The 15,660-nt window shown below is 34.2% G+C and overlaps 1 protein-coding gene across 1 annotated transcript; it reads left to right on the top strand.

Moving 5' to 3' along the window:
• Nucleotides 1-7,573: 7,573 nt before the first annotated feature.
• Nucleotides 7,574-11,543, top strand: LOC139481270 (uncharacterized). Its single transcript, XM_071264451.1, has 3 exons — nucleotides 7,574-10,099; nucleotides 10,688-10,810; nucleotides 11,206-11,543. Exon 1 carries the CDS (start codon nucleotides 7,676-7,678, stop codon nucleotides 10,034-10,036), a length of 2,361 nt encoding a protein of 786 aa, XP_071120552.1. The 5' UTR covers nucleotides 7,574-7,675; the 3' UTR covers nucleotides 10,037-10,099; nucleotides 10,688-10,810; nucleotides 11,206-11,543.
• Nucleotides 11,544-15,660: the final 4,117 nt, after the last annotated feature.

Genomic DNA, 15,660 nt, shown 5'->3' with positions numbered 1-15,660 from the left:
ACCATTACCATCAATAGGAAACAGCAACCATGACATCGTCCTCCTAGATATGGCTTGTAAACCACTTAAACCTAAACCAGTCAGAAGAAAAATATTTCTATGGAAAAAAGCGGAAATACATAATATAAAGGAAGATCTACAAAACTTTATAACTACCTTCAAAAACATCAAAGATAGAAGCGTTGAGTCTTTATGGCAGGCATTTAAAACAGCTGTACAAACCACCATAGAGAAAAGAGTACCAACGAAAATGACCCTTGGAAGAAACACTCATCCATGGATCAATACAACCATTAGACGCAAAATAAACCAAAAGCAGAAAGCACACAAGAAGGCGAGAAAAACTAAAAAGAAAAGAGACAAGGATAGGTATAAAAGACTACAACAAGAAGTGCAGTGGGAGGTCCGTCAAGCCAACAAGAAGTATATGGAAGAGGTCAGTTCAGACTATAGAGATAATGCAAAGAAATTCTGGTCTTATATCAAGAGCAAAGGTCAGGAATGGACAGGAGTGGCACCGCTAAAAAACAAAATGGGATTTCTGCAAAGTGATAACAAGAGTAAAGCTGACATTTTAAACGACCAATTCCAGTCAGTATTTACCAAAGAAAACCTAAATAACTTTCCAGATAAAGGTAAAAGTCCATACTCCACCATGAAGGACATAAAAATTAGTACCAACGGAGTCCACAAATTATTAAAAAACCTGAAACCGCATAAAGCTACTGGTCCCGATTCAATACCAGCCTTTATACTGAAAGCAGCAGCAGAACAACTTGCTCCTATACTCACAGACCTATATCAAACATCATTGAACACTGGTGAAGTCCCGCAAGATTGGAGAGATGCCAATGTAGTTCCACTTTTTAAAAAAGACGAAAGGCACCTAGCATCTAACTACAGACCAGTATCTCTAACTTCCATCACATGTAAGGTCTTAGAACATATTGTACATAGCAACATCATGGACCACTTTGACAAAAATAAAATACTAACTGATGCACAACACGGATTCCGCAAAAGACGATCATGCGAATCCCAACTAATCGTAACCATCAACGACATTGCATCGAAATCAAAAAGTAGCGGCCAAGTAGACATCATCCTGCTTGACTTTGCAAAAGCATTTGACAAGGTACCACATCACCGCCTCCTACACAAGTTGGAATACTACGGCGTCAACCCCAAAACCAATAAATGGATTCGCTCCTTCCTACATAACAGAAAACAGAGCGTGATATTAGAGGGTGCCGTCTCTTCACAAGTACCAGTACTCTCTGGTGTACCCCAAGGCACAGTCCTTGGTCCATTACTGTTCCTGGCCTACATTAATGAAAGAGGGACGAAAGATACCAAAGGGACAGTCAAACTCATAAATCTAAAACAAACTGACAACGCCATGGCTAAAAATAAAAAAGACAAACAGAAAAACAATAGTACACACGACACAACATAGAAAACTAAAGAATAAACAACACGAACGAATGACATGCCAGAAACAGCAACTACATCAGAGACCAAATTGTTCGCGGATGACAGCCTTCTCTTTCGTACCATCACCAACCAAGCTGGCAGTGAACTTCTACAAAAGGACTTAACAGCATTGGAAGACTGGGAAAACAAATGGCAGATGGGTTTTAATGCCAAAAAATGCCTTGTCATTAGAATATCCCCCAAAAATAGACCAGTGATACAAACATCGTACCATCTTCACGGTCATACTCTAGACACAGAGGAAGCAAGTAAATATCTTGGAGTAACCATCAGCAACAACCTAACATGGGATAAACACATAGACAATACAGTAGGCAAAGGAAACAGAACGTTGGGGTTTATACGTAGAAACCTCAAAGGCTGTACAAAACCTGTAAAAGCAGCTGCATATGTGTCCATGGTAAGACCTGCAGTGGAATATGCAAGCACAGTATGGGACCCAACCGCCCAAAATAAAATCAAGGCAATTGAACAGGTGCAGAAAAGAGCAGCACGATTTGTGAATAACAACTACACAGACCGAACACCTGGCTGTGTCACAAATATGGTTAAAAATCTAAAGTGGGAAAGCCTCGAAGAACGGAGGAAAACAAATAGATTGTGCATGCTATTCAAGATCCAGCATGAACTTATAGATATAGACCGTCACCAATATTTGACCCCGAATGATAACCGGACCAGAGGTAAAAACCGCTTCTTCCAAGAAAGAACAAGTACAGACACCTATGGCCAATCTTTCTTCCCGAGGACAATCAGGGACTGGAACAACCTACCAACAACAGTTACAGCGACCAACACCGTTGAGGGATTCAGAGCTGCCCTGAAGGCATGCTCTGAAAGGAAGTAGGAAAACCAGTTGTAAATAATTTTAATTGTATATTTTTTGCGAACGTTTTAAATGTAATTTGTAAATAGCCAAGAGAAATCTTTCTGTGTTGCCCGACACTGCGTAAAGTTTTCGCGCGGAACCATTAACATTCAGCAATGAATCCGGTTCCTTACCTGGAAGAAGAAGAAGAAGATATCTCTTCTTTTAATTTTATCAGAAGACAGGCCTCTACAATTTATGCAACCAATTTTCAAACTACCCATATTTTATATCACTTACAATTGTAACGGATGAATGATCTAAGATTATACAGTCAATAAACATATTCAGAGCAATACAAAAAAATAAAGTACAAGTAAGTAGAGAGAAATGAAAGTGACATAAAAATGTTTTTTTCGAACCGTTTAACCCATAACAACCTGAGGTCTCCCGTTTCATGGTAATACAATTCTAATTAAGTAAATTAAATTACTAAAATACAGTGGGTGTCTCTCTTCCCCAGCCCTTTATGTATAAAAACAAAATATAGTTTTTATAACAAAAACAAAAATAACTGTTTTCCCCTTTCTTTATACCTCTAAAAAAAAAAAAAGAATTATGGTGCAAATCTCTGTAAGTCTTTTCCCATTTCAAGTTTTGTAATGTTTTTAATTTTGAGGATCAGAAGTTCAACTGTTTGTTATTGTTGTCCGGGGTGCCCCCTTTTTGCTGAAAGCAGATAATTCTGCTTTTATTTGAGAATGCCATGTCTCTCAGGTTGGTTTGTTGTTTTTTAAAGGTGATACAGTTTTGAACAACTGTTAAGTGACATTCTATTTATATGTGGGGTTCTTTAAAAGACATAAAAGTAGCCAGTATGAGGAATTATAGCCATGTGCGTTTTATATGATGGACCGCTACTAATTAAGTCTGACCACGTTCAAAACTTAATAAAAACTATTAACACCTACTAGACGAGTTCAATAAGGGTGTATATTTGGAATAATGTTTACATAAGTACTCTTGAAAGGCACATATTATGTATTTCTTTAGTTTAGAGAGGGTTTTATTATTCTCCGTGTTTTTGTCTGTATCGTGAGCCAAAACATCCGGTACAGGTTGCGCATGCCCACCTGAGCAAACTTATATGCAAATTAGCCATGTGCGGATGAGCCGGGACATACAATCTATCAACATAGAAAAAAAAAACCTAACAATTAGAGAGAGTTTTAGAATACACAATGTAAAAAAAAAAAAAAACCCCAAAACAGGAACGTAGTAATAAAATACAATAATAATAAACAGAATGTTACTGTGAGTATTCCAATGCGATTTGTTTAAATATTTTTTCGTTCAAATCAGTTAAAAGTTATTTATTTTACATGAGAAGGTCTGCTGAAAGGTCTATGATGATCTCTTCTTTTTCAGCATGACAAACGGATACTCTTTAATGTATACAAGATGGACTTTCCTCTGTTCAGTTGAAGACAGTGCACGTCTTTCATTTAAAAGATTAAATCGAAGTTTTGCAACAGACGGTGGCACATCGGGCACAACACTATACCCACTTCCACGTTGTAGCTTCATCCCAGCGGCCAGAACGTCGTCTCGATCTATCAGACTATTAAAACGCACAATAATCTTTCTTTTCTCTTTGTCTCCCTCTTTTCCTGGTAGCCTACATGTATGCACGGCCTGGAACAGCATTTTTTCGATGCGCTCCTTGGGTATTTCTAAAGTTTTTTCAAAGAAGTGTCGGACATACAAATCAGTTGCTTTAGGCATCTCGGCCAAGGGGGTTCCTCTCACACCACTTACCACCAGGTTCCATTTTCTGCCCCAATACTCTAGCTTTAGTCTTTCTTTTTCTTCTGTTGATATTTTTTCGTCAATATCAGGAAGGAGTGTGTTATGTATGTCTTTAATACTGTCATCCATGAGTTTAGCATGAGATTCAAGGTTTTCTACATTGTCCCTTAGTACCTTGACCTCTGTTTTCAGAAATTCAACATCCCCCTCTAATTTGAGGTGCAAACTTGCAAAGCATTCGGACACAGATTTAGATTCGTACATTTTTTTTAATGTCTCATACCTTTCTTGTTCCCTGGGGTCCATGGTTATCAGTTGTCTCCGTATATTTCCGTCAAAATGTACTTTAAATAACGATTATCGATTCTGACTCCGACCACTGACCTCTGTTTACACGAATAACGAAGTTCGGTCCACTCGAATAATATTTCCAAGATAATGTTTGTAACAATTAAAGACTTTTGTATCAGGTTTATGTCATTTAAAACTTGCTATAATTTTGTGGATCATCTATTGTTTTTAGTTTACGACCTTCACATAACTCACATACATTTACTAACTGTTTTTTTAATAAAAAAGGCGGAGAGTAGAAAAACACCACTTCATGCAATCGCCATGCTACCGGAAGTCCAAAAAATAATAAAATAGATTGCATATTTAATTCATTGTTTTCTATTTCTTCACTCAATATTGATGTATTAAATATATAAATAAGAGTGAACATTAATTTTCTCCTCGTTTTCCAATTAAGTTTCAATCGAGTACACCATTCTAACGCACACGTAGTTTTTCTATACCAGAGACACATAAATCGAAAATCAGTATACAAGACAAAAACGTAAAGCACACATCATAATAAATATCGATTAAGAATAATAAGCTCTTCACACAAAATTCAGTCAATAAAGTAATTATTTCAAGTATTCCAATATTTTCCATATAAAAAAATGATGAATTTACTTTCAAGTTTTGGGACTTGATTTCAACTTTGGTCACAATATGAAAAAGCGGGGATTTCCTCTGTTTTCTGTGACAGCTTATACACTAGTTTATTAATATTACGGCCTGATTATGCACGAACTAATTGTCACTGGACAATAATTAAGCACCAATCAATCAAATAATATTTATTTAAAAACACATATTATACTACTTTAAATGGAATACAATTTAGCGTTCAATCTTTAATTTTTCACTAGGATACACATCATGGACGGAAACGAAATTTTCAAATGTATATATTGCCAACTAACGACACGAGATTTCGGGGAGATTATAGATCATAATATAATTAACCATGGTGATGTTTTGTTAAAAATTAGAATTGTTAACACTTTGCAAACAGCCACACAGGAAAGAACTAAAAACTACAATATTATTTCAAACGAAATTTTGAGGAATGGAAAAATCATAATTCCAAATAAAGAGACAATGACTATAAAACTTTCTAGACTTCCCGAGGAAAATGATCCATTTTTGCACTTTCAAGAAAATAAAAAGTCTAAAATGGAACTACCTTTAGAAACAGATATTTCTGAAAGAGCACCAGAATTTCTTTTCAAACAAATACAAGATTTACCAATACCACAATCTGATTTGCAGGATGAACAGGAAGGAAACGTTATGGAGACGCACGGAGAACATTTTTTAGATACTGATAATTCAACAGAGTTATATGAACTTTTACCTTCAGTTATCCAAACCCTTAAGAATGAAGGGGAAATGGACTCTTACGTGAAGTTCAATAGGCTTCTGGCCGGGAATAAACTGCCTCTAAAAAATATTGCGTTCTTGCTATTTAAGGATGTGGTTTCGTGGTATTCGTTGGACGACTCTCATAAAATGCGTTATTCCCCGGAGGTGAAACAGTTTTGGCGAGTAGGCCTTAAACTTTTTAAGGGAAGGTTTCTGAGATTTATGAGTGGAATGAAAAATCAAGGTCAAGATATTCAGAGACATTTGAATCCCGAAGATTCAGCAATTAACTTTGCAGTACCAGATCGTAAATCATTGGATGGGTCAGATATATCAGAAACTCTTAAAAACTTGACACCAAGAATTTTCCATGAAATGATCGATATGCTACACGAACACGACCAGGTTCAACCCACCATTTTTTCCTTTAAAAATGCCCTGTACCAAGTCAGGAATATGGTCATTGTTATATTATAGTTCGTTGCTGTGTGTATTACATTATAACGTTGTGTCGTTTGTTTTCTCTTATTTTTGAGTGTAAATTCACATTGCGATAAGACGTGTCACGGTACTTGTCTATCCCAAATTCATGTATTTGGTTTTGATGTTATATATATATGTTATATTTGTTATTCTTGTGGGATTTTGTCTATATGTGTTACATTTTAGTGTTATGTCGTTGTTCTCCTCTTATATTTAATGCGTTTCCCTCGGTTTTAGTTTGTTATCCCGATTTTGTTTTTTGTCCATGGATTTATGAGTTTTGAACAGCGGTATACTACTGTTGCCTTTATTTATCAGACATACAAAATTTGTTTTGATGGAAAGAAATTAAATGCTGGCGTCGATGGTCAAAAAAGTGGAGACATAAATCTTTGGGGATATGAAGGCCCTCCATCACTTCAAAAGGTTGAAAATATGTATGAGAATGATTTAAAATGCATTTCATCGTTAGAAAGGGCCATTTCTACTCTTGATATTCGCCACATAACAGATTTGGCATATGTGCCTGAATCTTGCAAAGATGGTATTACTGAAACCGGTAAAAATGTTTTAACAGTCATAAGTGAACGATTGTCAGCCGTGCGTAAAGTGAAACAGAAGAAGGAAATCTCACTTGAGAAGATTAAAAAAGTATGCACAACTCCGGAAATGAATGCAAAATATTCTTATGCCATTAGCGTTATCAGAACTTTCATCTACAGAATTGGTGCATGCATTGATAGACTACTAAACTTAGTTGATACGTTAGGGTATGCATTATCCGTTATCAATGATGTATCTTTTTTATACTGCAGAGGTAAAATATGTTATTTGTCCGAGCAACAAAACTATGTATGTATAACAGGAATTCAGAATAATACAATCAAAAGAGATGATGTGTCTTCATTAGATACAACATTTGTTAAACAGAAATCTACAGCATGGAAAACTATACGCTCATTCGCCAAAGTTACAGGGAGCACATGTTTTGATGCATTGGGTTTAGGTGGACTTAAGAAACAAAAAGAACATTTTGAATATGTATTTTCGGGTAAGGAAAAGACAGAACCTAGTCCAGAGGTTAAAAAATACATGCAACATGGTACTGTTAATGAAATAAATTGTGTAGCGACTCTGGTGTCAAAAGTTCTTCCCGTTTTTTATCCTACACAATCATATTTCGAAGAAGGATGTAAAGTAGACTATCTTGATAATAATTTCATGCTACTTGTGAGTCCCGATGGTAGTTTGACATCATCATGTGAATTTGGAGGTAATAAGCCTTGCTTTGCTGTGGAGATAAAATGCCCATACCCTGGTAACGTGTACAAACCGAAGGTTTACTATGAATTGCCGCATTATTATGTTCCGCAGATTCTTAGTGAGATGTCAGTTTTAGAAACTAACTGCATAATTTTTCTCTGCTATAGCTTGGAAAGTACAATAGTTTTTGAGGCAGACTTTGACAGTATGTTATGGGATCAGATAATGTCGAGACTTATTCAATGTTATGGAAAAGCAGACAGTAAGTGTCCAACGAAGCTTCCCAGTGATTTAAAGGAATTTCAAGAAAAAATGAAACAGTATTGTAAAGACAATGTTCGGTTAATTGCAGAAGTACCATCAGTAGTTGCCAAAACGTGTGGTCATGATGTAGTATCATCTGATAAAAATGACGCAAAATATAATCAACATAAATCATTGCAGCAAATTTCCGCTGAAAGTTGTACAGTTTCAAATTTAAATAAGACTGTTTATGAAGTTATGGAAACTGTCAAAGAAGCATATGGTTTAACACGGCACATAGCAACCGAAGTTGTAGTTTATCTCATATCCGATCTCAACCGATCACACATACCAGAAAGGCAACATTCCGTCCCAATCGGATATGCCATGAAAGGGTACAGTATGACAACAGATGTAATGCGAAACATGGTAAATGACATACTGGAAAAATGTTATCACGGAGGATTGTATGTTCCTGTCATATCTTTTGATGGCCAATGGTATACAATTGCCGTTCGTTCAGCAAACAACGAACCACTTACAATACTTCAGCTGATGAAAGATGTGTATAAACAAGCTCGAAGTATAAAGAAATCTGATATGTTGAAACACATGAAACAGATTAATTTAGTACCCAAGCTTAGTAACCGGGAAGAAGTCTTTGAATTGATAGACAATCAAGTGGAAGACAAAATAACAATACTTAATGGTAAAGACGTGAAGACAACAATTTATACATTATTGAAGAAAAAGGAGACCCCTTACCTTTTACACACGTCAAGTACTGTTGCAGCATTATTGTTTAATAACAGCACAGTTGAAAATAAAGAAATAACTGAGGAACATGAAAATTCAAGAACAGAATTCCTTGATAATCTTCCGGAAAATATTGCACCCCTTATAGAAAATGACATACTTGAGCAGGTAACAAATGAACAAGATATATCTTCTCATCAAGTCGATAACATGTTTCATACAGATATTTCAGCTGAATTAAGGACTATTTTTCAAGACGATGACTCACATTTACTTTTAAATGAAGCTTCTGCGATACAGAGACATATAGAGAATAACTCACGAAATGATGAAAGTGTGGAGAATAGCACCCAAAGTCCTGAAAATCAAGAAAAAAGAACAATCGAAGATGAAGAATTTATCAAGATGTTGTCAGCACTTCAAACTGACAGCAAAGTTAAAAAAAAGAAATGGGAATCAATTAGTTTGTCAGAGTTTAAAACTATATTCCAAAGTATTGAAGAAATAAGAAAACATTTCTACAGAGTTGAAATTCAAGTTTGTATGATATCAATAACTGATTTTTTAAAGGCTCAACACATTAGGTTTGCTGTTTCGTGGACAAAATATAAACTATCAGACTTGATGTTCAACCTTGTCAATCAACCTGAAGTCCTTATGACAAGATCAAGATCTATGAAAAAACTGTATTGCTTAAAAACTCTTTGTTTGATGTCTATTTCTAAATTTCCAAAGGACGTTTTGAATATTGTCTATGCAGAACACATTTATCCCACTGAAGAACTGAAATGGAGAAATAACATGCCGTTTGATGAATCAACACATATTGAAGGATTGAATACAAACATTCAATGGTATTCTAAACCAGAATACGTTTCGAATCGTTTTATGCATCTTTTCAGTTTATTGGACTGTCATCATCTATTAACAAATGCCCGAATAAAATGTTGCAGCACTGGAATCGTGGAAGCAGGCATACATAGTAATGCTTGGTCAAAGGTTGCAAGGCAAACATCAAAAGATGGAAAAGAAATCATTAGTAGCGCACTCGTTGACGATCTTATAGACATACAAAGAAATGTTTACGTTCAAAAAACATTCTCCAACGAAGTTGAGACAGCAATGACAGAAAATGGAGATTTAGAGGAAGCCATTTTTTGTAAACTTATCAGAGAATGGTACCAAGCTGAAGACGAACCTGGAATTGCAGCTTTAGAACGGTGTGAGAGGCGACTTAACTTACGAACTTGGCTTTTGGACAAGATTGATATTGGCAAATTCCCCCCTCCAGGGCGACATGTGAAAGGGATTCCTATAGTGATGTTTGAAGGTTTAATGACTAATATTGAGAGAAGAATTCAGCTTTTCCCGTTCATTAAGAGTGGAGCATACAATGTACGAGCTCTTGGCAGTCTTGAATCGGAAATTTGTTTTTGGCCAGTTCCAGGATTTAGACCCAAAAGGAAGTGGTGTATTGAGACCTGACGATGTTTCAACTGCTATCAGTACAGCATGTGAACTGACTCAAGCCAGATTTGACCCAAACAGGTACTTGTAATTTGGAATGTTTATTTTGTCTGTACATAGAAAAACTTCATCAAAGCTACTAGTATCAGGCTATAAATTTGGTATGCTGTATTGGTATTTGGAATTTCAGTTAAATTCATTAAGTAGTCTCAAAACAGAACATATTAACCTATAAATGAAATAACAGAAGGTACTTTGCAAGGGTAACAAAGCACTCGACCCTTTATTGTTTGGTATACTATAGTTTGTCTGCAAATATTTTGTTTTACAGCCTTGTTGTTATCAGTTTATTTCAACTTAGAAGTTTGAATGTTCCTTTTGTATCTTTTCTATCTCTTCAATTAGAATTTATCAAACATAACAAGAGAAAGGTTACTGTGACAACTCATTAAGTTGCCAACCAACCAACCAACCAACCAAATAACAATTTAATCTCACCAGTGACCTCAGCCTCAAAATATTGGAAGGTTATAAGCATAATGAGCTTTTTTCTCTTTGTTATTTAAATCAAATATAATTTACAGATACAAAATTCAATCATATATAAGAGGTATGCTTTAAATTCTTTAAAAAAAATGTTTTTCTTATTGTGTTTCATATTAATTTCAGGGTATTTTACATGAATACAAGTCGTGCAAAAGTATATCCAGTGAAAGAGTTGGAGACGAACTCAGAACATTTAGATACTCGCAACTACGTTTCACCCCACCAAGTGAATATGATAAATACAAGGTATACATGTATTATTAAAAAAATTATTTTCAAAATGGAACCAGTTTACAGTTTAATTCATTAATTTTTGCCATTCAAATTATTAAAAATAGCAATTCAGGACCATTACTCATGACAGAAAACATTACAAATTAAGGGTCAATATCAAACTTTACTTTTATGTTATCATTTGCCTCATATAACACGTAAAACGATCGACTAAATGGAAACGACATAAAGTGCAACTTCTAAATCGACGAAAGACCATAAAATATAGATTGTTTATGAATTTTTCGAAAAGTAATTATATTGGCGTGTTGCTTAGACTTGAATCATGATGGCAACTATCAATATGGAGTCATCGTAATCTTAAAAGCGAGTACTGGCATTTTCTCATGTTTCAATTTGTGTTACAGAGATCACATGTTCGACTTATCTGAACGTGGCAAAAGGCAACACCCAAAGAGAAAGTCGGGAGAAATAAGCAGACCAGGTATGCCAAGCAGAGGTATAAAGCCAGTTAGGGAGCACCATCGCTGTGATGAAACGAAGATACTTCCTCATGTTAGAATGGGACTTTCGGTGAATGAAATCAACCAATAACATTTCACTTGCTTTTGATTTTGTTACCACTGTTTATCTATGAATGATGTTTTTAAATTGTTACCATTATTTTAAAACACAATGCTGAATTTTAATATTCATTAAGATATTTTAATAACAGTTAACAGTTTAGATTTTATTCCGTCATCATATCGTTTATAATATAAATAAAAAAGCAAACAAACATGTCCTATGTGCATTTATTAATGTAACGGTAAACATAAAATAAAATATAAATAATAACAAACGAATCATCAACAACTGGTAAAAAGCTGAATGAAATGTCAAAATATAATGATTTGTAAAAAGAGTATATCATTTATATCTAAAAAATGTATTTTCTGAATAATTAAATTGATTTTTTTTTTATATCATACAAACATTTTTATTCAAAATATAGATGGAAAAACTTTAATCCGATAAAAAAGGTAAAGGTTTTGTGAATGGTTTGAGTCGTAATATATGTTATAATATTTGTGCCTATTCCTTTGCGTGTAATATGCTAGAATTTTTTTGTATTGTATATATGTAAAATTATATACTGTATAATAAATAAAGAATTGAAAAATACAGAACAAAGTCTCAAAAGAAGACCTCAATATCAAATTGAAAAATAAACAAAATTTACATATCAATATATTACCAAATTACTATGCCCAATTCTGAAGAGTTACAAGGAAACGATTTTTTCGTAATTACAGCTGATTTACTACTGCATGTACAACACAACTTTGGTTAGCTTGCTTGCTTTGTTTGTATATTGTACAATCGTAAAGATAACACCCAATTGAATTAAAATATGATATATACAGGTTATACTTTGCCTATATAAATTGTTTGAAGATGTCAATCTTATTAACAAAGCTTGTTTACACAATAATACAAACAATTGAAGCAAGCCAACTAAAGTTTTACTTTCCAAGCATTTGGAAAATAGCTGTAATTTTTGTATTATCTTTCAGTTACTATCTTAGATGCACATTTTGTTATGATAAGCTAAGTTAGACCGCCACTTGAACTGTTTGCCACATTTTGTACAAGCAACAAATCTGCCATTATGCATGGCTTTGGTGTGTTCTGTTAGAGAGGATTTTGATGACACAACTTGTTGACACACAGAACACTCATAGGTGGTTTTCTCCTCTTTGCTTCCATGGCAGGTTTTGTGATGTTGAAGTAAAGATTTCTTGTATTGGTATGTTGCATTACAGATACTGCACCTTTCCTTAAGGGCAGTATCATGGGATGCAACATGACCCTTATAGTTCCAAAGGGTAGCAAATCCCTTTTGGCAAACGTAACATTGATATCTAAACACCTTCTCGTGTATTGTTTTTACATGAAGTGCGAGTCCGTGAGCAGTTTGGTACAGTTTCCCACAAATGCTACAGAGATGTGGTTTGGTTGTTACTTCATGTCCTGGGGCTGCATGTTTTCTGTTCATGTGGCGTGTCAAATTTCTTTTATAATTACTCGAAAATGGACAAAGGTTGCATTTGAATTCATTTAGGTTTTTTGTCTCCACCTCAATGGTTACTAACGATTCATTAATTCCTTCTACTTCGAATGATTCATCCATGGTCAATTTCTGAAAATTGAAAGAAACGAAACATTATTTTTATTGCATAGTTTTGTGTTGTGAAATCAAATAGGTAGGTATGATGTTTTGCGTTTCAAGAAGATTTGAATTTATGAAAAAAAATCAACTTTAAAGTTTAAATAATCTTGATTGTCAATTATGTAAATTAGGTGTACTATGCACTCCTGTTTACATGTTAAACGTTTGTTCATTGTTGAAGGCCATACGGTGACCTGCAGCTGTATATTTCTGTGTCAGTTATTGCAATTACAATTATACCACATCTTCTATTTTATGTATCGCCTGTACATACTGAACATGCAAGTTTCCAACGCCTTATACAATAGAATACTACCATACACAACAAATAATGAGGTCTGTTTAAGATTTTAAGAAGGAAAACGTTAAACGCTGGAGATGTGAATTTTGGCACTGTAGATGTCAATAAAGCGATGTAGAGCAAAGTCCATCGGTAGAGGTGTCATGTCCTGCATTGAAAACAGTCCAGTGCTGAAGATATAAACACGATCGCTTCAGATCTAAAGTTTAATGTTGTAGATATATAAACAGTACAACGGTGGAAATGTGAAGTTTGCCGCTGTCAATGTCAATTCAAGCGCTGTATATTTAAAGTACAATACTTATATATATATATATATCTAGCGCTTAACGCTAATACATTTTATATACTAATCTAAAGTGCTGAAAAGGAGAAAGAGACATACTCGCGCTTTAAACTTAAAGAAACTTAGTTTTTTAATTTTATTTGATTTCGTTCCTAATAATTAAGAGATGCATTTATGATATTTATATCATACAAAAAAGGTTGTGGTTTTGAAGTCAAGCGTCATAAATCTTAAAGTAGCTCTTTTCACAAAAAGTCTTAAGTGTAGAATTAATCTTACGACAAAAATGTTTAGTTGAATTGTTAAGGAATATGTTAGACTTACTATACATGTAAGATGCATGTAACACTTAATATTTTTAGTGAAAAGAGTTCGTACAGATTCAAAGATTTAAAGTCGAGCGCTGAAGATCTAAAGTCCACATCTTTTAACATTTCAGCTCAAGCCATCGGGATGTAACAAATCCAGTGGTCGACTTTATATCTACACAGCGCACGACTTTGTATCTCAATTGCTTGATTTTAAATCTTTAGCAGTGGATGGATTTGAAATCTGCAGCGCTGGAATTAAAACTAATGGCTCTGGATTTTTTTTTAATCTCCAGCGCTTGATTTCAAAAACCACTCTCAGTAGGAAGCAATCCCAAAATTATTGGGATAGAAATTAAATACCATGTTTAAAGTTGATAAGGGAGGTTTTTTTTTGTTTGTTTTCATATCGACGGGTTCTCTGTTTACTTTTTATTGATAAATTTTGGAACAAGTCTACGTATCTTATTATATGAACAAGAGGCTGTCACAACGACAGCAAACCGGATTTATTAACATTTATTTGTGTCCTGGCAATATCACAAGAATCATTACTGATGAATGGTGAAAGTGAAAATCGTCAATATCAAATTTGACATCATTTTGTCATCAGTATCAACATATTAAATTTTGAAAAGCTTAGATTGAATGGTTCAAGAGTAAATGCAATAAAGTGAATGGAAACGCCATTTTATGATCTTTCATGAACCATAACTCCTGAACGGTAAAAGTCAAAATCGCCATTTATATTGAACTTGACCTTCATTTAGTTGTCAGTAACAACATATTAAAATTTTAAAAGCTTTGGTTGAATGGTTCATGAGTTAATGCACGGACAGCATTTGATTGCCGCCATCCCGCCCGCCCGCCCGCGCACCGTACATCCCCAAATTAATAACCGACATTTTTGTCACAAAAATCCGGTTAAAAATGGAACTCCAAATTGATTGATGCTTTTACATGCTTTGTATCATCATAAATCGTTTTTAAAAAAGAATTAACAATGCCATAGCAAGTCGAACAAACCGCGCTATGCATTGCAGAAATGAAACACGAAGTTTTAACAATGAAGTTTATTTTATGTTTTCTCCATTAATAAACAAACAAATTCCAAAATGTACATTTTTTTATCTTGTGTTTGTATTTGTCAGCTAGTTCGTTAATAATAATATAGATCTTACGTGTGTGACCGTGCTCAATTCTGTGAATGTAAATGATAAGGACGTCTCGATTACTACTTACTTTGGAGTCAATTCAATAGTTTATAGGAACACTACAGCTGATGATATTAATATAGATATATAAAGAAGTTTATCAGGTCAATGTATATATTTATAAATATCCTATTGGCTATAAAATATAATCCGAGTTTTTATTTAAAGATATTTGATTTGTAAATTTCCTTTTTCTATATACATTTGTACTAAAATCGAGGTTTCTCATGAATACTGTAGCCAAAATCATTACTCTGCTCCAAGGCGACATTACAGAACTGCTCCAAGTGATAATAGAGTCGAAAGTTGTTTACCAACGAGCGACCGTACAGTGAAAAATATTTAGTGACTTCTGTTTTCAAAGATTTAGAACTATTTTTTAGTGTAAACATGGTGAAGTTGTATATGATGGAAAAATATATAATAATTCTTCTTACACAACTTAAATTTTGTTAAAAAAACCTTGTAAAGTCAGATTTTCAGCTGAATGAAGACAATCATTTGCATAATTTGGGTCGGAGCACTTACTTTTATTCCATTT

This window comes from Mytilus edulis, chromosome 7 (assembly GCF_963676685.1).
Source record: "Mytilus edulis chromosome 7, xbMytEdul2.2, whole genome shotgun sequence".
Classification (NCBI taxonomy): Eukaryota; Metazoa; Mollusca; class Bivalvia; order Mytilida; family Mytilidae; genus Mytilus; species Mytilus edulis.
This window is presented reverse-complemented; position numbering and strand designations above follow the sequence as displayed.

What these genes read in the sequence shown, in the direction of transcription:
- LOC139481270 (XM_071264451.1), top strand. Translation starts at nt 7,676, where the DNA reads ATGTCAGTTTTAGAAACTAACTGCATAATTTTTCTCTGCTATAGCTTG.